The following is a 21,531-nucleotide window of genomic DNA, read 5'->3' on the forward strand; positions in this document are numbered from 1 at the left end:
CCCTCGCTCTCTGTGCTCCTGGGGTCGGTTTCCTCCACTCCTCCCGCAGACGTGTCCGTCTCTGGGTGGGGGCTGATGTTTCACTTGCTGTTTCTACAAGTGCTCCACAAATATTTGCTTCAGGGATGGAGAGGGGACGCCAGGGGGGAGACTGGACCCATCACACCAAAGCCAAGTTGATGGCTTGGGCCAAGGGAAGGAACAAAGGGCCGGCCGGCGGGTCTGGATGAGGGCGGGAGATGGGGCAGAACCCAGAGGCCCTGGCCAGAGCGGGAGCAGTGGGAGGGGGTGGGTGGGGTCCCGGCGGGCATCCCCCAGGTCTCCAAGCTGGCTGTCGGACAGGCGGCCAGAACATGGCCTGGAGCTTGGAGGCCATGTGGACACCAGTGTGACGCTGTGACCGTGACAGGCGACCCAAGGCAAACGGCCCAAGGCTCAAGACGCACCTGGTGGGGGGCACCGGGCACCACAGCCCTGGGGGCCGCCTGGCAGGCGGTGTCGCCTCATGGAGGTGCCGTCTGGGGCCGTGTTCCCGGCCGGCGAGCATCCGGCACTGTACCGCGGGGACTTTGCCCCAGGGCTGGGGCTGCGGGGGGTTTTGCCCAGCTGAGCTTCTGACTCCCCGACCCGGCCTTCCTGGGGCCTCCTCTTCTTCATCCCGGAGCCCCTCTGGCCCTCACGGCCCACCCTCCCTACCCGCTGTTCCGACACCCCTCAGTGACCACAGGCCTCTCCAGCCCCGGCAAGTGCCTATTCCAGCCTCCGCACGGCATCCAAGCTGCTGTGGCCGCTCTCCGTTCACCCCTGAGCCGGGCAGGGACCAGCCCAGGCTGACCTCCCGCCGCCTGGTGGAGGGGTGGGGAGCCGGGAGCCGGAGGAGTCAGCACAAGGACAGGGAGCCCCCACCCGCTGGGCGCCCAGCTCAGGATGTGTGGGTGGGCACTGCGGTACCCACAGGCCCGGCCCTGCTCTCTGGCTGGGAGTTGGGGTAAAGGCGGTGCTCCGCTCACTCAGCGGCCGAAAGGGTGGCATGGCAAACGTCGACAGATTAAGTGCTGTGCGAGACATCTGCTGCATCAGGGAAATCGCCCTTCCGAACCCCGGGAGACCCGGGTGCCGGGACAGAAGGCTCTGGCTCCCAGCGTGTAGCTCCTCCCCCAGCCGCCACCCTGCCCACTCCAGACTCTGCCTCTGGCTGACTTGTCCATTGATAACCAGGGCCTGGTCCCATCGGGTCCCCACGCTGGGCAGGGGGTATTCAGGGAGCCCCTGTGGCCTGCGGAGCCCTGACCCTTGGTCGGCCACCCCTACACACCTTGAGCTAAGGTTCTGCCTTAACTGAGAGATTTGGGCTGGGAGAATTGCCACCCTACCCCACTCCCACCCTGCCCTGGGGGGTGGGAACAGTGCTCTGCCTAGCTCCAGGACCCCTCTACCCTCTCCCCAGCTGCCCTCATGGGGTGCAGGTAGAGGTCTCTGTTGCTACCCTGGACCCAACTGGAGCAGAGCAGCCCAGCCTTAACCCTGCCATGTCAGGACGAGTGGCCAACCCAGAGTCCCTCTCTCCCATGGCCCAGAGGAGGCCCAGGGTGCTCAGGTCCCTGAGGTCTGCCCCACTTCCTCAGCAGACCCACTCCTCTGCGCCCCGTTCTGGCATCTAATGTTGCTAGCCGCCTCCTCTCAGCCCCGTCCTCCAAGTGTTACCCTCTCTCAGTGCAGAGCCCCTGGGTGATCAGACCCCGCTGGGCCCCCACGTGGGCCTCTAAGTCTACAGCAATTGGAGGCTGGTTGCTGCAGAACGTGGCGGGGAAGAGTGGGGCAGGGGTGTTGGCTGGTGCCTGCACTGCCCTTCTAGGGGCTTCTCTCCGCAGGCGCTCTGGGCTGGGGGCTCAGCTGCAGCCCTGGGGCTGGGGTGCAGCATCCCAGCTGGGACAGGCCTGCCCCGCCGCTCAGCCGTAGCTGTGGGGGCTGCTGGGGTCCACGGGGGCTGAGTCCCGGGGGCCGGCCGACCCAACGAGCTGCCACAGGCGGTGGCTGAGGTTCTGCACCTGGCAGGTACCCAGCGCACAGCCCACACGCAGGAGCTGGGCTCTAGGCCTGCGGGGACCCAAGTGTCGGCGGGGGCCATTGCGGAGAGGCTGACCCCTGGCAGGCACCAGGCTGGCACTCTTCTTGGGCTGGAGGGCCTGGTGCAGCTTCCAGACTGCAGGAAGGGCTGCAGGGTACTGAGGCTGCGAGCCACTGGCAGGTGTCCGGGCTGGGGGCTCCCTGCACAGGGAGATGGAGGAAGTAAACCCAGTGGTCCAGCCTTTCAGGGAAGCCCACAGCTTTCCAACAGCCTGGAGCATGGCCAGGGGAAGCCCACAGCCCCCAAGTCACTGGCCAGCGAGCCAGGGGAAGCCCACCCCACCCCACAGGCTGGAGCACGGCCAGGGGAAGCCCACAGACCCCATGCCATGGGCCAGCAGGCCAGGGGAAGCCCAGAGACCCCACGCCATGGGCCAGCGGGCCAGGGAAAGCCCACAGACCTCATGCCATGGGGCCAGTAGGCCAGGGGAAGCCCACTGAGCTCAGGGCTGGGGTTCTGGCCCTCAGCCATCTCAGTAGCCCATTCAAGGGCTGGGCAAGCAGCTGCCTGACCTCCCTGGGCTACTCTGCTCAGGACTAAGTTACGCCCTTCCCTTGGGGTGGGGGAAGGTGGGCAGGTGTGGGAAGCCCCTTAACCTCCTCTCCCACAGCTGACCCTCCTTCTGAGGGGTCTGCTCTGCCAGTGGGGCAGTGGGCATGCCTTAGAAGGGCAGGCAAAGAAAAAGGAGCCCTCTGCCCTGCGGGGGGTGCCCACGGCCTGGGGCTGGATTTAGCAGGTGAGCCCTAGCAGCAGAAGCGGGTTTCCCCCAGTTCGGGGTCCTGGGGCAGCGGCGGGGTGTGGCCTTCCGGAGCATCTGATTTCCTGCCCCGGCATCCATGGTGGTCTGAGACCTGCTCACCTGTGTCCCGTGGGCGGCCGGCTCCCGGCCAGGCTGAGGGACAGCGCGCCTGGGAGCTGTAGGTAGAGGAGGCTGATGCAACCGAGGGTGACCGTCAGGAGCCGGGCCATGCGGGCGGGGCTGGAGGGGGCGGCGAGCCGGGCAGGTGTTGGGGGGCGGCCCCAGGCCCGCAACGCTTCCGCAGGCGCCTCGGGGCGTAGACTGGAGCCGGTCGGTCAGTTGGCGAGGGTCTCCGACAGGCAGCGGCCGGGAGAGTCTCCGGCAGGTGGTGCGGGCGCCTCCTCCGTCACCTTGTGCCCAGAGTCGTGCTGGGGCCAGAGCCCCAGCACCTCCCGGACTAAATAGTCTCCCGGGGGGGCGGAGCCGGACGCGCCGGCGGGGCGGTGTCCCGCCCCTCCCAACCCGGACCCCCACTGGGGCCGCTTCTGGGGACGGGGCGGCGGGCGGGGGCGCCCCCGAGAGCCAGCCTCGCCTCCGACACCTTCCGATGGGAGACCCTGTCCTGGGGCCTGGAGGGTCCAAACTGTCCAGGGTGAAGGAGAGGGTGCTGCGGGGTGTGGTCGCTGGGTGGATCCCGCCCACCGCCCTGGGGCTCGCCCCCAAATTTCTGAGCCAGTGAGAGGCGGAGGCCAGGCCAGAGGAGATTTTGAGACCCCATCCTCAACAGAGCGCCCAACAGCTCTATTCCTGAAATCTCTAACCACTCCCCTTCCCGGTGACTCCGACAGTAAAGAATCCGCCTACAATGTGGGAGACCTGGGCTCCATCCCTGGGTTGGGAAGATCCCCTGGAGAAGGGAAAGGCTACCCACTCCAGTATTCTGGCCTGGAGAATTCGGTGGACCATATAGTCCAGGGAGTGGGACACAACTGAGTGACTTTCACATATTTCCTCCCATTACTGAAATATTAAATGGTTTTTGTGAGAAATTTAAATAGGTAAGGACTCGAAATGGCAACCCACTCCAGTGTTCTTGCCTGGAGAATCCCAGGGACAGGGGAGACTGGTGGGCTGCCATCTATGGGGTCGCACAGAGTCGGACACGACTAAAGTGACTTAGCAGCAGCAGTGGATTCCTTTCCCAGGCCAGGATGGGTGCTGTTTTTACTTTCTCGTATGTGCATTTTTTGGGGGGGTGTCCTGTGTGTGTGCATTATATACACACACATATCCATATACAGGCAAAGACATCTGGAACCATAGAGCTTCAGCTGAAGCTCCAGTACTGTGGCTACCTGATGCGAAGAGCCGACTTGCTGCCAAAGACCCTGATGCTGAGAAAGATTGAAGACAGGAGGAGAAGGGGACAACAGAGGATGAGATGTTTACACAGCACCACAGACTTGATGGACATGAATCTTTACAAACTCCTGGAGATAGTGGGCAACAGAGGAGCCTGGCGTGTTACAGTCCACGAGGTCACAAAAAGACAGACACAACTTAGCAACTGAACGATAACAACAACAAACATAGAGACTGCCCTTTCTCGTGACTGAGCCTACACCGACAAGGAGGTGGTCTGTGACTTCACTGATCCTTTACTGGGGGACAATTAGGTGATTTCCAGGCTTTCCAAGAGCAAGTACCCTGCTTCGTGAGCTCATGGATGTGTCCCTACAGGATATATCTGCAGGCATGGGAATTCTGGCTAAAGGTGAGCCCGTGTTTGTACTGACAGGTGGAGCCAAACTGCCCTCCACAAGGCTGATGCACTGTCCGCTGATGCTGGACTTGGTGCCAGGGTTCCTCACCCCTCTGTCCATCCGAGAGGGGACGGTTATCCCATCACACCCCCACACATTTTGATTGCCTCTGCATCTCTGTGTTCGTGTTTCCTCTTCTGTCTTCCCACCCCAATCTTGCTCATGCTGTGAGGTCATCATAAGTGTCCTGATCACTCTCCCTGCCTCCTTCTGCACAGGCCATGGGAGCTCAACAAACACTAGCTGGATGAATAAATTAACAAGTGGTGGCCACCTGCCATGTTAAAAAGCTTGGTTTATGTCCTGAGGCAGGTAAGGAAGCATCAGCAGGTATTCTTGTTTCTATTTGTTTATTTTTACCGGAAGGAGGGTGGGTGATGTGATCACATTTATGTTAGAAAAGTGGGCTTCAGCAGGGAGGTCGGTCTGAAGCGCTGGCAGGAAGGATGCGGTGGGTGGGTGGATGGGTCAGAGACGCAGAGCAGGGGTGGGGGGGCAGACGAGGGGAGAGTGGGGGAGGGGTTAGCTACCTGGGGGACGTGCAGGCAGGAATGTCTGGCTGGCCTCCAGTGTCCCCGGCCGGGGGCTGAAGAGAAGGCAGAGCTGGAGCACCATCTGGGGAGTTTTGGAGCTGGCACGTCTGTGGGAGGTGGGAGCGTGGTGGGCATCACCCTCAGACGGTGCAGAGAGAGGACAGAACCTGGAATGGGAGGGGGACAGGCAGAGGCCCTGGGTGGGCCAGCCCCCACCCCCTTCAGTGTGCTGAGCAGCACACTGAAGGATCATCCTTCCAAAACACAAGTGACCACATCCCTCACCCACCAACAAAGGAGAATTGGTGTGTCGCCTGGTGGGCCAGTGCTTAAGACGCCACGCTTCCAGTGCCAGGGGTGTGAGTTTGATCCCTGCTTGGGGAACTAAGATCCCACAAGCTGTGTAGTGTGGCCCCAAATTTTTTCTTAATTTCTTAAATTTACTTTACTTATTTTTAAAAAGCTTCTCTCGATTTACTTATTACTTTTGGTTGCTCCAGGTCTTTGTGGCTGCACGTGGGCTTTTTCTAGTTGCGCAGCCGAGGCTCCTCCTCCCTGCGGTGGTTTCTCTGGTTGGAGCACAGGCTCTCGGCTCGGCGGCTTCATCACTGCGGCACTCAGGCTCAGTAGCTGTGGTGCGTGGGCTTAGTTCCTCCTCTGCACGTGGAATATTCACAGACCGGGGATCGAACCTGTGTCCCTTGCTTTAGCAGGTGGATTCTTATCTACTGCACCACCACGGAAGTCCGAAATTTTTTTTTTTTTGCTAAATAAAGGAAAAAGAAATAAAAATTCCCAGTCTCTATGTCAGGGGGAGGAAAGCCTCAGCAGTGTCCGTCTGCATTCTTCCTCTCAAAACACTTGGTGCCACCGAAGGCCTGGGGTCCGTTTCCTCCACAGCCCCTGGGCAGGGTGTCCTCTGGCATCAGGGCACAGCCTGGGAGCTTATTTCACCCCATGGCTCCAGACTGGGTCAGAGGCCCCTGTGATCCCACTGCCCTGCGTGGCACAGCTCCTGCCACTTGTGGTCTTTAACTGTGTGTGTGCCGCTCCTCCAGGGGGAGCCCACAGGCTTCCCCCACGGGTGCCCAGTGCAGAGCCACTTCTGGCGATGACAGGCTGGCCACCCGAGCACTGCTCGGCCATGGAAACAAACAAGAAGCAGAGCAGGGAAGTGCAGGAGGCGGGCGTGCTGGCGGCAGTGGAGGAATGCTTTGGAGAGTTCGGCATGGGGCAGGAGAAGCTAGGGCAGCCTTTGGCTGCGTAGACACGTCTAGTGAGGTTTTGCTTGAGTGTCTTAAGGTGGGAAAGACTGAGTTTGATCCTGATGGTGAGAATCCTAGAGAGGGAAAGATGAGGCTGGGGCATCAACAGCAAACAGCCAGAGGTGGGTAGAGGGCAGGAGGGGCAGAGCCTCTGTGTAACTGTGATGGGAGGCAGGGGTGGGCGGGCGGCGGGGGCTGAGGGCCAGACTTGCCGTGATGCAGGTCTGTTTTCTCTGTGAAGGAGGCCAGCGGGGCCATCTCTGAGACACATGAGCGGGCACCAGAGGTTTGAGGAAACTGCAGAGCAAAGAGCGCTGGCCAGACGTGGGCTGGCTGGGCGGTGGGGAGAGCAGCGACCCACAGCTGGGGCCGTGGTGTCACTGTACGGTGCCACTCCACACCAGCTGGTGCTACAGGCCTGGAGGAGACGGGTGGGCAGGACTGTGCGTGGCTGGGGTTTGCCAGCTGGGTACAGTGAAAACAGTCGGGGAGGTGGGAGCGAGGGTGTTGGCAGGGTGACGGGCATTGGAGCCATGCCAGGTGGGGGTGAAAGGACGGAAAGGGAGCCAAGGGGCCCAGGACTGGAGAAGGCGCGCCCGCTGCGGGTGGGGAGGCACAGACGCTCAGGAGCGGGGGACGCACCCTGAGGGGGACAGGTACAGGGTGCTAGCAAGAAACCTGAGCAGGGGCATCATGCTCGGGAAGCGGCCCTAACCCTACCCTTGACCCTAAAGTGCCTCTGAGAGGGCTCAGGGAGTGGGCTCCTTGCAAACAGGGCCTGAGGGTGGGGGAATATAGGGGGCAGGGTCCCCACCATCTCTGCAGGAGAGTCCATCCTAGGCTCAGGTGCCAAGCCAGAGGGCTTGCCGGGGACACTGCCTGCCCATGCACGAGCTCAGTGGTGTGGCAGTGTGGTGGCCAGGACCTTTTGAGGTAGAAGTGAGAAAAACCAACTCCAGACAGCTGGGGCAGAAAGGAGGGGTTCTCATCCCAGTACTCATCAGAAGCAGAAGAGGCTGTGACAGGGCCTGTGCCCGGGACAGGGCAGGGGGCCCAGTGGTCCTCTCCTTCAGCCCTCTCTGGGTTGGGTTCTCGGGGCTCCCGCCTGCGAGGGGGGAGCAGGACCATCAGCTGCTGCTGCTGCTAAGTCGCTTCAGTCATGTCCGACTCTGTGCGATACCATAAACGGCAGCCCACCAGGCTGCCCCGTCCCTGGGATTCTCCAGGCAAGAACACTGGAGTGGGTTGCCATTTCCTTCTCCAATGCATGAAAGTGAAAAGTGAAACTGAAGTCGCTCAGTCGTGTCCGACTCTTCCGACCCCATGGACTGCAGCCTACCAGGCTCCTCCGTCCATGGGATTTTCCAGGCAAGAGTACTGGAGTGGGGTGCCATCGCCTTCTCCGCAGTCTGCTCCTTCACAGGTTCTTAAAGCGCCACACTCATCCAGAAACGAGTTCCCGGTCCCAGCGTGTCAGCGGCAGCCCCGAGGCTCCCCCCACCGCGTGGCGCCTCTCCTAGTGTCTGCCCCCAGACTCTGAGACCCTCTTGCCCATCCGTGTGCCATGCGGGGCCCAAGGGTGGGCGGCACTGCCGGGACCCTCAGCGGGGCAGCCTGCTCCCTGCTCTTCACGGCAGGGTGTGCGGCGCGCTGTTTTGAAGGCACGTATGTTAAGCGTTTTTTCGGCTCACTGAGACCGGGCTCCCGAGTGGGGCCAGAGCCCTCCTCAGGCAGGGAACCCCAAGGGCAGGCCTGAGTGGGCCCCCTCCCTTGCCAGGATGGCGGCGTCCGGGACGTCCCAGGGCCCCTCCCAGTCCCGGAGGCCCGTGCGCAGGGCTGCGCCTTCCAGTCTTTCTCCGGGCTGACAGCGCGGGCGGGGAGACCCTTGGAGCCGAGCGGACCCGAGACTGAGAGCGCCCGGGGCAGGGCCCGAGCCCCCACGCCTTGCGAGTGCGCCGCGGCCGGGGGGCGCGCTCCCACCCGGGCCGAGCGAGCCTGCGACCCGGAGCCGCCGCCGCTGTCACCGCCTGGGGGCGGGGAGACGCGGAGCCCCGCCCCCTGGAGCGCGGCCCAATAAGAGCGCGCCGCTTCGGGATCCTCCCACCAGGGGCGAGGCCCAATGAGGGCGCGCCGCTCCGGGCCACGCCCTTCAGGGGGCGGGGCGAGGGCGCGCAGGCGCACGGCGCGGCCGGGCGGGCCGGCGGGCTGGGAAGATGGCGGCGCGAAGCCTGGTGGCCGCCGCGAACCTACCCCGGGGCGTCCGGGGCGCGCGGGCCGGGGCCGGGGCCGGGCCATGAGCGCGCCGCCCTCGCGTGCCCGAGCCGCGGAGCCCGCCCGCGCCCCTCGCCATGGCGCGGCTCGCGGACTACTTCGTGCTGGTGGCGTTCGGGCCGCACCCGCGCGGTGAGTGCCGGCGCGCGGCTGCGGGCTGAGGGCCGGGGGCCGGGAAGGGGCGGCGGGGCGGCCCCGGGTCCGCCGGGCACTCGCTGCGCCGGGCCCGCCACCTGGGGTCGGGGGTCACGGGGCCCGGCCTCCCCGACGTGGGCCGCGCGGCGTGACGGGGCGGGCCGAGCTCGCCGGCCGCCGTCAGGGCAGAGGCGGCCCGGCCGCGCCTCGGCGTCGCCGGGAGGCGGGAGGGCCCGGGGCGGCTCGGCCTGCGCCTCCCAGCTGGGTGGGACGGGCTCCCTTCGCGGGGTCCGACCGCCGGACGGCCCTGCCTCCAGGGGCACGGGCCGCTCAGTCAGCTGCAAGCCCCTTCTCTGACCCCTGGGGCCGCTGGCCTGGAGCCTGTGGCCCCTGTTCCGTGTCTCAGGCTCGGGAGGCTGGGGGGCCTGCAGACAGGGTTGGGGCTCAGGGACTGCTTCTTGAAGAGGCGGCGTTTGAGCCGGAATTCGGAGGACTCCGGGAAGAACTGTGGGGAGGAAAGACAAGAGTGTTCCTGGCAAAGGGCCTGCCCACCTCATACCTGCCCGCCGAGCCTGGTGACTGGTGCCCGTGGCCGGGGGGTCCGTGTCTCCGGTCACCACCTGTGTCTGAGAGCCCTTCAGCCCAGGGGGTAGGAAAAAGCCTGACGATGACATCAGCAGCGGCCGCGGAGACGTCGCGTTGGGGAGCGCGCTCCGTGTGCCAGGCCCCACACTGCCCTTTGTGTGCATGAGTGCGTTCCCTCCTCCCAGCAGCCTGCCCAGGGTTCCCTGTCGTTGGCCCCATCTGTCCACTGGAGTCCGGGCAGAGAGGTTGAGTACCTGGTCTGAGCCACTACAGAGCGAGTGGGACTCGCACTGAGGCTAGCCCAGAGCCTCGCTGTGGCTCAGACCCCAACTACAGGAGGGCAGGCACGGCTTTGGGGCTGGTGGGGATGGCTGTGTGATCAGGTTGGGGTTGAGCCTTGAGCCTGAGGGTGGGGCCAAGACCCCCAGTCTGCCTTGCTTCTTGGCGCCCGGGCTGCCGCTGCCACGCTCCTGGCTTTGCCTCTCCCTGAGCCTGTGCCTGCTGGGCCCCCACCCTCCTCAGCGCCCTTTCATATAGCGCTCACTCCTCTACCTGTCCTGTCTGCCCGACACCCTCGACACCCTCGGTGCTGAGCACGTCTCTGCCTTCAGGGGCGGCATTCTGGGCCAGAACCAGTCGTCCTCGCCGTGCAACCTGCACGTGGCAGGCTGTGAGTGTCGTTCAGGCCCAGAGAGAGAGCCGTCTTCTCCAGGACACGTGGGGTGGGGCAGCGAGAAGCCTGTGCCACCTGCGGCAGGGGGTGCACAGGGTCTGGGGCGACCGGGCTGGCTGAGGTGCGGCCCCAGCATGAGGGCCCCAGGACTGCGTAAGCAGTGTGGGCTTGGGGACTGAGGGCGCCGCAGGCCGTGCAGGGCGGCTGAGGAGGCAGAAGCCAGGGGAGGCATGCTGATGGTGGCAGCAGCTGGAGTGCGTGTCAGGGAGAGGAGAGGCAGCCTCCGTGGGCTCCACGATAAGCTGGCTGGAGCCACGTGGGCGGTGGGCACCCACGGACTATGTGGCCTCTGAGCGGGACAGGGGAGAAGGCTGGTGCCACAGTGCCAGTCACCCTGAGTGACAGGAAGGAGTGAGTCTCAAGATGTCCCGTGCAGTAGGGCTGGGGGCCGTGGAACCCCCTAACCATTACCTTCCGGGATTGGAGCTGCTGGTGAGCTGCTGGTGAGCTGCTGGCTGGCCACCTCGCCTCAGGGCCTTCCTTGGCAGGCCTGGTCCAGCCTGTGAGGACCAGCCCCGCAGGCTGAAGCAGAGGAGCACAGCCTGAGGCTCCTGCCTTGCCTCTTGATGCCTCTGTGACTTCGGGCCAGTCTTGCGGCCTCTGCGCCTCAGTCTCCTCTCCTGGTGACGGGATGAGTCACGGAGGCCTCCCGGCTGGCTGCGTGAGCATTGGGCGGGCATGCACACATGACGAGTTCACACAGGAAGCTCCAGGAAGTGACGGGTGCCTTGTTGATACTGAGCCGCACACATGTGGACGCTCGTGGCAGTGGGCGCCTTCGCTGGAGGTGGAGGGCCCCTGCCTGCTGGCAGGCCTCGGCCTCGAGCCCAGGGTCACGGGGCCTTTGGGTTCAGTGGAGAGGGTAGGCGTGGCCGGTGTCTTGTCCTTGGCTGGCATCTGGACATCTTCCTTGCTTGAGGGAGCTTCCTGGTTTTGTGGGGCTACCTAGCAGAAGGCTCTAGGTAGCAGGGCAGGGAGGGGCTGGGCTGGGACCCTTCCATTCATCTCAGAGGCTGCAGGCTCCTCCGCTATTGAGTTGGGGGCACTTCTCACTGAGGACCTGGGTTTAGCACATTTTACACCCTGGCCCAGCTCTGGGGATATCCTGGGGGCCAGAGAGCCCCTCATGCCCATTTCCTGGCCAGGGTGGTCTTGTCTGAGGAGAGGGCTCTCCAGCCCTGAGCCAGTCAGCGCTCCCCACCCATGGCCCTGCCCCTCTCTGGAGCAGGTCGGAGCTGTTTGGGCTGGCCAGGGCTGGGAGCCCGCAGGGTCCAAAGCCTCGGGTCAGAGCCAGGCTTGTCTGACCGGCAGGTTGGAGAGGCTGCAACCCCTCTGCCGAGTCCTGTGCTCTGGCCTCGGGCAGGGGGGCCCCTGTGTTGAGGTCTGGGGGGTGGACCAGCAGGAGGGTGCTGTCCTTCTGACGGCCGGGCTGGTCTCCGAGCGGGAGCGCTGAGTGGGGGTGGCCGAGCAGGCTGCTACCCTTCCATCGCCTCTGCCCCTAGCACTTGCTGGCCTGGGCTGGCCCGCTCATCGGAGCCTGGCACTGGTGACGACGTTGCTGGGGATGACAGCCGCATGCTCTGTGTTCCCCCCGCGGGGTTGACTGTGCGGAGAATGGCTGCAGGAGGAAGCTCTGCGCTGCCTGCGTCTCAGGGGGCCTCTGTGTCCTTCCTCCAGGCCCCCAGAGGCTGGCCCTGCAACTCCCCGCCGGCTGGCTGGGTTAGTCCTGTCACGGGGGTGGGGTTGTCCTCTCTTCTGCCTACCTGAGGTGGGGCAGGAACTTCAGCTGCTCGAGGTCTCCTCCGTGGCCTCAGGAGCTGGGATTGCTGGGGGTGCTGGGCGATGTGGCAGATACCTCCCACCCCCAGAATGCCCACCCCCAGAATGCAGGCCCGCAGCCGGGCCCCTGTTGGCACAGAGCGGAGGTGTGGGCTAGGGTCTCGGAGGAGGGGGAGGGCATCAGGGGAGGCCCACGTCGCTCCCAGTGTGAGTGCGGCTCAGGAAGCTGCCCGCACGTCCCCCCAGGAGCCAGTCTGCCTGTGGGGTGGGAGGGGCTGGGCGTGGGAGCTGCGGCAGAGGCTGGTTAGCCTGAGGGCCGTGGGGCACAGGATGTAGCTTCTTGGTGGTGGAGTGCCTGTCTGGCCGGCAGGTGCCCCAGGAACCCCAGAAGGCAGTGGTAGGGGGTGGGAGGTTCCTGGGGTCCTACCGCAGCCCTCGTGCGTGGGCAGGATTTGGAGCGCTGGCTTGAGGAGGTGATGCTCGTTGGGCTGAGGCCTGAGGGCTGGTTTTGGGGCTGGCGTGGCTCAGGGGAGGAGCTGGCGGGGTCCCCTTACCGCCCCGCCGGCTCCCCAGCCTCCGCTGCCCCTCACTTCTGTCGGTGGCCGGGAGGGCTCCGGGTTCAGGAAAGCCTGCTCTTTGGAGGCAGAGCCTGCTCTGGGAGTTGACGCTCTGCACGAAGGGTGGGCCGTGGGGGGCCAGTGGCCGGTTCCTCTGCCTGCCTCCAGAGGGTGGGGCTTGGGGAGCAGCCCTCTGCAGGCCGCCTGCCCCAGCTCTGGGGGGTGCTGGGGGCAGAGACTGCCATCCTCAGTCGCGCACCCCCTCCTCCTCCCTCCTCCCTCCTCCTGCTGCCTCGTGGCCAGAACTGGGTGAGCCCTGGGTGCGGTTTGGGGCTGCACACAGGCAGCCTCTGGGGGCGTGGATGGGGAGGAGCCCCGTGCCTGGGCTTGTTGAGGGCGGCCCTCGGGGTGGGCCTGGAGGGCCCGGGGTGTGTGCGCGCGCGCGCACGCGTGTGCATGTGTGTGTCTGTGTGTGTGTGTGTTTGGGTGTGGCAGCAGCAGACACCTGTCGTCCCCACCCTGGCTTGTCTGCCACCTCGGTCGGTGTCAGTGGGGGAGGGGAGGGCCACAGGAAGCTGAGGTTTTGTGAGTCAGAGTCACAGCCCTTCCCCCTCCCCGGCCAGCAGCCGCCCACCTGCTGCCGGTCTTCTTCCTGGAGGGTGGTGGGCTCGAGACTGCAGCCCCACTCCCCTGCCCTCTGGGGTCCTGGGGGGTGCTGGGGTCTGTTTGCCAGCGCCCTTGGGTCCAGGCCCCAGCTCTGTCTGAGGCTCCTGCGTCCGCCCATTCAGGTTCGGGCTGGCTGGACGTGGGACCGCGTGTCGCAGGTCCACAGAGGCTGCACACTTCGGCTTTCCCGCCCTCCCTCTGCCCCTGCTCCTCTGCCGGCTTGGGCGGCAGTCGAGGCTGATCTGAGCAGACGGCGGGACCTGCTTGAGGGTGGGACGTGGAGGTGGAGGGATTTTATCTTTCCTGCTTGAGCTGCTGCTTTGCTGGGTCAGAGACCCCTGTTCATCCTCCTCGAATTCTGTGAGGAAAGTGGTTCCCCAGCTGGGCTCGCATCATGCCTACAGATTTGGCTCCGTGGAGGGTGGGCAGGAGGGAGGGGTCTCCAGCTGGCCCTGCCTGTGTGGGCTGGACTGGGAACAGTGCCTTGCGCCTGGAGGGGGTCTCTGGGGAACACGTGGGAGCTAGGAGGCTGGGGGTGCAGGGACATGCCCTTCCCCTGGTCCAGGGGACCCAGGGCTGCACGCAGCCGTGTGGTGTGTGCACGGTGGGTGTGCGTGGTGGCCCGTGTGGGCAGGGGGCAGAGCTGTGCCCAGCAGCTTCAGGGCTCAGAAGAACCTTCCTGTCCTGCCAGCCCCACCCCTCTCTGGCCTTCTTCTGGGCCCTTTGCTGGTCCTGTTTGCCTCTGAGGCAGCAGGAACACGCAGCAGTCTGGGGCCATAGGCACGGGTGGTCCTCTCCTGGCACCCACACCAGTGTGAGACCTTTGTCGGGCTGGCCGGTGAGGGGAGGCAGGGCTGTGGGCTGAGGGCCTGAGCTGGGGGTTGGCTGGGGAGTCGGGAACAGCTCTCCCCTTCTGGAGCTGGCTCGCAGTGGGGGCTGTGATTGGGGGAGCAGGCGTTGGGGGCGGGACCTGGGGCCAGGGGCTGAGGGTGGGCGGGTTGAGCTCCCCTTGCTGCCATCCCCTGGGCCAGGGCACCTGCGTTCTTTTTTTTTTTTTTCTGTGTGTGTTTTTGAGGCGCTCATAGTTTTACTGTTTAAAATTTTCAGGTCATTAAATTTTTTTTATTGGATTATAGTTAATATATAATGTCGTGTTAAGTTTTTGCTGTGGAGGAAAGTGAATTAATTATTCAGATGGTAAAGAATCTGCCTGCTGTGCAGGAGACCCTGGTTCAGTCCCTGGGTTGGGAAGATCCCTGGAGAAGGGAGCGGCTACCCACTCCAGTGTTCCAGCCTGGAGAATCCCATGGACAGAGGAGCCTGACGGGCTACAGTCCATGGGGTCGCAAAGAGTTGGACACGACTGAGCCAGTAACACTGACACAGTTTTATAGATTCTGTTCCCGTGAAGGTCACTGCAGAGCGTTGGGTCATTTCCCGTGCTCTGCAACGGCCCCGGTCAGTTACCTGTTTCTGTTGGTGGTGTGCAGACGTCAGTCCCAATCTCCCAGTGTATCCACCCGCCCTGCCCCCTGGCGGCCATCAGCTTGCATTCTACTCTGTGGGGAGGCCCATGTGCTCTTGGGGACCCCGACCCACAGCCGGGCTCCTCTCCACGCCCCTGGTGGCCCTGGGCTGCAGAGCCCGGCAGTGTCTCCTCATGCGATTGTCTTTAGGGAAACCGTAGGTCTGGGAGCTGGGGCTGGTCTGGTGCCAGATGAGGGCAGGTGAGAGAGATGGCTCTGCTCAGACCCTCGAGGCTCCTGTCGCGTGGGGGTGTGGGGCTCGGGCGGTGCCCTGACCCCCGCTCCTGTCCTCAGGGAGTGGGGAAGGCCAGGGCCAGATCCTGCAGCGCTTCCCGGAGAAGGACTGGGAGGACAACCCATTCCCTCAGGGCATCGAGCTGGTGAGTGGGGCGCCCCAGGGCCTGGGGCTGAGGGCTGGGGGTGCCGAGGCGGCGGGGCAGATGCTGCGGGCCCCCGCAGTGCCTGGCCCTGCTGGGTACAGGGCGACGTCGCTGCCTTGGAGGGTGGGGAGCCCCCGTCACGTCCCTGCCTCACGATGGGGGCCTGTCCCTCGTCCCAGGGTCCTCATCCCTACGGAGCGGCCAGAGGCTCTTCCCTCCTCCTGTGGGCAGGGTGCTGAGCTCCAGGAGGCAAGGCACTTGGGTGGCAGAGCCTGCTGCCCCCCGGTGCTGGGCCTGACCTGGGGCCCCTCGAGGGCTGGGGGCAGCGGGCGCTGACCGCTGACCCACCCTCCCGCCCAGTTCTGCCAGCCCAGCGGGTGGCAGCTGTGTCCTGAGCGGAACCCGCCCACCTTCTTCGTCGCTGTCCTCACCGACATCAACTCCGAGCGGCACTACTGTGCCTGCCTGACCTTCTGGGAGCCTGTGGAGCCCACGCAGGTCAGCCCGCCGGGCCAGCCTCCGGCTGCGGACGCTCCCCCGCCACACGCGTCTCTCCCTGTCTGTGTCTGGTCCTCCACCCCGCGGAGGCTGCACTTGCCAGCTTGCCAGGCGTGTCTGCGTTGCCTGGACCCCGGCCCCCTCCCCACTGGGCTTGGGGATGCGCCCGGACCCCGGCAGATGGCTTCTGTCCGCAGGAAGAGCTGTGTGCCCGGGACGCCGCCGAGCGGGATGAGGAGGCCGATGAGGGGGGCCCGGGGGCACTGCCGCCCCCCACGCCCAGCCCGCCCGGCCAGCTGTTTGCTCCAAAGACGCTGGTGTTGGTGTCACGGCTGGACCACGTGGAGGTGTTCAGGGTGAGGCGGGCAGCTGGCTCCTCAGGTCGGCTGTGGGGTGCCCTTGCTGGCTGGACCGTCATCCCCAGCCTGTGATCCTTGCAGAACAGCCTCGGCCTCATCTACACCATCCACGTAGAGGGTCTGAACGTGGGCCTGGAGAACGTGGTCGGGAACCTGCTGACGTGCGTCATCCCCCTGGCCGGGGGCTCTCAGGTGGGTTGGGGGGCAGGCCGTCACCTGCAGCCTCAGGCCCTCCTGTGTCCGAGGCCGCGGAGTGGGGCCTGGAGGCCCTCGGGGTCCCGTCTGGTGGAGCGGCCGGCCTCGGATGCCCTTCTGTGTCAGTGCCACTGGCAGCCGCTGCCTCCCGTGGCCCTGCCTGCCTCGTGTCCCGGCTCCCGCCTGGCTCTCCACCCACACCTGTGTGTCCTCTGCCCACGCGCTCCTCGGGTGTGCCTGTCTCTGGTCGTCTGTGCCCCCGGTCTGTGCCCCCGCGTGTGGGTGTGTCTAACCGTGTCTCTCTGCCTGTCTGTCCTGTGCAGCTGGACTCTGGTGAGGATGGAGTGGTACGGATTCTTTTTCTTCTGCCCACTTAGGCCCTGTCCTCACCCCAGGTCGGAGGCCCGGGGTCCTCCCTGGAGCACTGCTTGGGCAGAAGCCGGGCTTGGCCTTGCCCCTCCCCATGCCTGCCAGTCCCACCTGGGGGTCTGTCCGCCCTCAGGCTCTCCTGAGGCTGTGGAGCCCAGGGCTGACGCAGGTCTGGTCGGAGCAGCTGAGCCCTGGCCCCTCTCTCTGCAGAGAACCATCTCTCTGGGCGCTGGGGACCGGCAGGTCATTCAGACCCCGCTCGCCGACTCCCTGCCCGTCAGCCGCTGCAGCGTGGCCCTGCTGTTCCGCCAGCTGGGTGAGCCTGGGCCCCGCGAGGCCCCCCAGCCCCCGCACCGTGCCCCGTCCGCCCGCCCGGCCAGTGGGCCGATGCCGAGGCTGCCCTGCGCGCCAGGCCCCTAAGCCCGTCTCCCCCTCAGGCATCACGAACGTGCTGTCCCTCTTCTGCGCGGCGCTCACGGAGCACAAGGTGCTCTTCCTATCGCGGAGCTACCAACGGCTCTCGGACGCCTGCCGGGGACTCCTGGCGCTGCTGTTCCCGCTCAGATACAGGTGCCTGCCTTAGTGCCGCCCGCGGCCCCTCTGCCCGCCCCAGCCCTCGCGGGGCGGCCGCACTGAGCCCTGGCCTGTTGCAGCTTCACCTACGTGCCCATCCTGCCGGCACAGCTCCTGGAGGTGCTCAGCACGCCCACGCCTTTCATCATCGGAGTCAACGCCGCCTTCCAGGCAGAGGCCCAGGAGCTGGTGAGGCCTGCTCGGGGCCTGCCCTGCTGCTCGGGGCCGGGCCGACGCCGGGCCCTGCCGAGTGGCCCGTGGTCCCTGACCTCTCGCTCCCTTTGCTGCACAGCTGGACGTGATTGTTGCTGATCTAGATGGCGGGACGGTGACTGTCCCCGAGTGTGTGCACATTCCTCCCCTGCCTGAGCCGCTGCAGAGTCAGACACACAGCATCCTGAGCATGGTGAGGCGGGCGGGGGCTGCGGCGGGGCCGCGTGGCTGGCAGAGAGGCCCGCGGCCTGGGGCTGGTGTGCAGCCGACCCTGGTCCTTGCTGCCTCCACAGGTTCTGGATCCAGAGCTGGAGCTGGCTGATCTTGCCTTCCCTCCACCTACAACGTCCATTTCCTCCCTGAAGATGCAGGTGGGCGTCACTGCAGCTCTGGGGGCGCCCAACTGCTGAGTCCTGGAGGAGGTGCCATGGCGGGTGTGTGGGGGTCGGGCAGGAGGGCAGGGCAGGGGCTCAGCTGCGCGTGTGCCCCAGGACAAGGAGCTGCGCGCCGTCTTCCTGCGGCTCTTTGCTCAGCTCCTGCAAGGCTACCGCTGGTGTCTGCACATGGTCCGCATCCACCCAGAGCCCGTCATCCGTTTCCATAAGGTGGGCGCCGGGCGGGGCGCGGGTGGGCAGAGAAGGGTGCCCGAGGGCTGACTTCTCTGTGTACCCCAGGCAGCTTTCCTGGGCCAGCGCGGGCTGGTGGAGGATGATTTCCTGATGAAGGTGCTGGAGGGCATGGCCTTTGCAGGCTTCGTGTCCGAGCGCGGGGTCCCCTACCGCCCTACAGACCTGTTTGATGAGGTGCACCCCCACCCCAGCTGGGAGGAGCCCCCCACCCCTGTCCTGCCCCAGCCAGCCCTCCTGACTCTGCTCCGCCCCCAGCTGGTGGCCCATGAAGTCGCTCGGATGCGGGCAGATGAGAACCACCCCCAGCGAGTTCTGCGTCACGTCAAGGAACTGGCCGAGCAGCTCTACAAGAACGTAAGGCGGGTGACGCAAGCCATGGGCTGGCCTGGCGAGGCCATCTTGCTGCCCCTGCGGGGCCACTCGCCCACCCTGCCTGTGTCCCCCCAGGAGAACCCGTATCCTGCCGTGGCTATGCACAAGGTGCAGCGGCCAGGCGAGGCCAGCCACCTGCGGCGGGCGCCCCGGCCCTTCCCCCGGCTGGATGAGGGCATGGTGCAGTGGATCGTGGATCAGGCCACAGCCAAGATGCAGGGCGCGCCCCCAGCTGTGAAGGCTGAGAAGAGGACCACTGTGCCCTCGGGGCCGCCCATGAGTGCGTAGCTGGGAGTGGGGGGCGTGCGTGTGGCTGAGAGCAGCCACGAGGTCAGAGGTGAGTGTGTTGTCTGTTCCCCAGCGGCCATTGTGGAGCGGAGTGGCGGGCTGCATGGTAACAGCGCACGCCGGCTAGAGGTGGTCCGGAACTGCATCTCCTACGTGTTCGAGGGGAAGATGCTGGAGGCCAAGAAGGTGAGGGGTGCCGGCGGCCCCCAGAGGAGCCCTGGCCCTCCTCCCCTGTGGGCCACTGGCGGGAGCCGGGCCGGCGAGAAGGGCGGGTGGACGCCAGGCCTGGGTCCCCCTCCCTCCAGCTCAGAGCAGCTGGACGAGGCCTGCAGGGGGACTCCCTTCAGCCTTTAGGTATCGGAACACCCTGAGGGTCTTAGTGGTTTTTCTTTCTCTCTCACAGAAAGTAGTGTAGACGCACAGGCGTCTGTGTTTTTTCTACTTTGTAGAAAGTGGAGGTCACTTAGCATTCCACGCTGTGATGTCCACTGACGCTTCAGGTCTCTCAGGACAGTCAGTTGCGTCTGTCTGGTGTGTCGCGGCTGTGTGGTTGTCCATGAAGCACTTAGCGCTCACAGCAGCCCCTCATGGGTTCCTGATCATTTCAGAGAGAACGGTAGTAGCAGAAGTCCGAGTGTAGCCCTTCTGAGCCCGCGGTGCTGAGCTGGCTGCTGGCACGTGTGTTATGGGCACAGGGCCTGGCCGGCCACGGGGTCACCTCCCTCAGAGCGCCTCGGCACGCTGGCCATGTCGTGAGCCGCGTGTGGGTAGGGCTGGCTACACTGGAGTGCCAGTCTCTCTCAGGCAGTGAAGCGCCGAGTCTGGTGCAGATCGGACCTGAGTGGCTTCCAGCCTCCTCTGAGCGGAGAGCCTGTGCTCCAGCCCCCACCTCTGGGCAAGGCCTTCCCTGTGCCTCCTTGCAGCCCCGCAGGGCACGTCGGGGGTCTCCACAGGCTGGAGCCCTCATCCCTGTGGCTCTGCCTGCAGCTGCTCCCGGCTGTGCTGAGGGCCCTGAAGGGGCGTGCGGCCCGCCGCTGCCTTGCCCAGGAGCTACATCTGCATGTGCAGCAGAACCGCGCCGTCCTGGACCACCAGCAGTTCGACTTCGTGGTCCGCATGATGAACTGCTGCCTGCAGGTGAGGCCAGGCTTCACACTCTGCTGGCGAGGATGCCACGGCGGCAGTAGGGGGGGTGGCGGGCAGGGCTTCTGCAGCCAGCCCGTGAGGGTGCCTCTTCTGGCAGTGCGACAGCTGGGAGGCCCTGGGCTGCTGGTGAGGGTGGCCTAGGAGGGCTCGCGTGCAGAGGCCTCCTGCTCTCAGCCTCTGGGCAGCCCTGGGGACTGGTGCAGACAGGTCAGGGACGGCAGGAGGTGCTGCTCTGGCGGTGCCGGTGGGGCGCACTGGGCCGGGTTCCGACGCCCCGGCTGCTGCAGGACTGCACCTCCCTGGACGAGCACGGCATCGCAGCTGCTTTACTGCCCCTGGTCACTGCCTTCTGCCGGGTGAGTGCTGGGGTGGCCAGGGTCTTCCTCTGCCCACTCCGGCTGCCCCCGCTGACTCTCCCACTTGGCCTCTGCAGAAGCTGAGCCCAGGGGTGACGCAGTTTGCATACAGCTGCGTGCAGGAGCACGTGGTGTGGAGCACGCCGCAGTTTTGGGAGGCCATGTTCTACGGGGACGTGCAGACCCACATCCGGGCCCTTTATCTGGAGCCTGCCGAGGACCGAGACTCCTTCTCGGTGTGTGGGGGCTCCCTGGGCCGGGGGATGGGTGGGCCTGGCTCTTGCTCACCTGTGGCCCTGCGGCAGGTAGGGGAGGCGCCTGTGCAGGAGGACGAGCGTTCTGCCCTGGACGTGGCGTCTGAGCAGAGGCGCCTGTGGCCCACGCTGAGCCGAGAGAAGCAGCAGGAGCTGGTGCAGAAGGAGGAGAGCACCGTCTTCAGCCAGGCCATCCACTACGCCAACCGCATGAGCTACCTGCTCCTGCCCCTGGACAGCAGCAAGAGCCGCCTGCTTCGGGAGCGCGCGGGGCTGGGCGAGCTTGAGAGCGCCAGCAACAGCCTCGTCACCAACAGGTGAGGCCTGGCCCGGGGTGGGGAAGGGCGGCGTGGGCCTCAGGCCGGGGCGGGTGCCCACTGTGCCCCTCCCTGGCCAGCATGGCGGGCAGTGTGGCGGAGAGCTATGACACGGAGAGCGGCTTCGAGGACGCAGAGACCTGTGACGTGGCCGGGGCTGTGGTCCGCTTCATCAACCGCTTTGTGGACAAGGTCTGCACAGAGAGTGGGGTCACCAGCGACCACCTCAAGGGGCTGCATGTCATGGTGCCAGGTACGGGGTCTGGGCCTGGAAACGCTCCCCTTGGGTGGGCGGGCCCAGGCCCGGGCATGAGAACCGCTCTCCCCCAGACATCGTCCAGATGCACATCGAGACCCTGGAGGCTGTGCACAGAGAGAGCAAGAGGCTGCCCCCCATCCAGAAGGTGAGGGGGCGCCGCGGGGGGCGGGCCCAGGACCCGGCCGTGTCCTGAGGCACCACTCCCCTCCCCAAATAGCCCAAACTGCTTCGGCCACGCCTGCTGCCTGGAGAGGAGTGTGTGCTGGACGGCCTTCGCGTTTACCTGTTGCCCGACGGGCGAGAGGAGGGCGCAGGGGGCCCCGGGGGCGGCCCTGCACTGCTGCCGGCCGAGGGCGCCGTTTTCCTCACCACGTACCGGGTCATCTTCACGGGGATGCCCACCGACCCCCTGGGTGAGCCTCGGGGCCTCTGCAGCCACCCCACCCTCGCTTCCCCTCTCCTCCCAGGTCCCTGGGCGAGCGGGACTTTCTCTGCCCCTCCCTCTCCCGTCTCAGGGGTGGGGGGTCTGTGGAGACCAGCTGTTGTCTACCCCTCCCTGCCTGCCCCGGCTGCCCCGTAGCTC

General features: G+C 65.5%; 2 protein-coding genes across 8 annotated transcripts in view; one reads left to right on the plus strand and one right to left on the minus strand.

The window, feature by feature from the left end:
• Window positions 1-696: 696 nt before the first annotated feature.
• Window positions 697-3,289, minus strand: ADM2 (adrenomedullin 2). The gene is made up of 2 exons (XM_005903414.2): window positions 2,988-3,289; window positions 697-2,268 (listed from the first exon to the last, which is right to left on the minus strand). Exons 1-2 carry the CDS (start codon window positions 3,095-3,097, stop codon window positions 1,950-1,952), a joined length of 429 nt encoding a protein of 142 aa, XP_005903476.2. The 5' UTR covers window positions 3,098-3,289; the 3' UTR covers window positions 697-1,949.
• A 5,385-nt stretch (window positions 3,290-8,674) lies between these two features.
• SBF1 (SET binding factor 1) overlaps window positions 8,675-21,531 on the plus strand; it is a 31,186-nt gene continuing 18,329 nt past the window's right edge. For 3 of the 7 annotated variants that reach the window (XM_070371375.1, XM_070371376.1, XM_070371378.1), the window contains exons 1-22: window positions 8,675-8,891; window positions 15,035-15,120; window positions 15,481-15,618; window positions 15,816-15,974; window positions 16,059-16,169; window positions 16,752-16,857; window positions 16,979-17,111; window positions 17,195-17,303; window positions 17,407-17,520; window positions 17,621-17,698; window positions 17,819-17,932; window positions 18,002-18,130; window positions 18,212-18,310; window positions 18,404-18,608; window positions 18,690-18,802; window positions 19,604-19,753; window positions 19,966-20,118; window positions 20,196-20,354; window positions 20,424-20,689; window positions 20,770-20,942; window positions 21,020-21,093; window positions 21,166-21,361. In XM_070371375.1, the coding sequence (XP_070227476.1) occupies window positions 8,837-8,891; window positions 15,035-15,120; window positions 15,481-15,618; window positions 15,816-15,974; window positions 16,059-16,169; window positions 16,752-16,857; window positions 16,979-17,111; window positions 17,195-17,303; window positions 17,407-17,520; window positions 17,621-17,698; window positions 17,819-17,932; window positions 18,002-18,130; window positions 18,212-18,310; window positions 18,404-18,608; window positions 18,690-18,802; window positions 19,604-19,753; window positions 19,966-20,118; window positions 20,196-20,354; window positions 20,424-20,689; window positions 20,770-20,942; window positions 21,020-21,093; window positions 21,166-21,361 (2,920 nt within the window). In that variant the 5' untranslated portion in view covers window positions 8,675-8,836. Of the gene's footprint in view, window positions 8,892-15,034; window positions 15,121-15,480; window positions 15,619-15,815; window positions 15,975-16,058; window positions 16,170-16,751; window positions 16,858-16,978; window positions 17,112-17,194; window positions 17,304-17,406; window positions 17,521-17,620; window positions 17,699-17,818; window positions 17,933-18,001; window positions 18,131-18,211; window positions 18,311-18,403; window positions 18,609-18,689; window positions 18,803-19,603; window positions 19,754-19,965; window positions 20,119-20,195; window positions 20,690-20,769; window positions 20,943-21,019; window positions 21,094-21,165; window positions 21,362-21,531 lie in introns of all 7 variants that reach the window. The other 4 variants (XM_070371379.1, XM_070371381.1, XM_070371377.1 and 1 more) reach the window with 2 other exon arrangements.

This window comes from Bos mutus, chromosome 5, assembly GCF_027580195.1.
Source record: "Bos mutus isolate GX-2022 chromosome 5, NWIPB_WYAK_1.1, whole genome shotgun sequence".
In the NCBI taxonomy this organism is placed as follows: Eukaryota; Metazoa; Chordata; class Mammalia; order Artiodactyla; family Bovidae; genus Bos; species Bos mutus.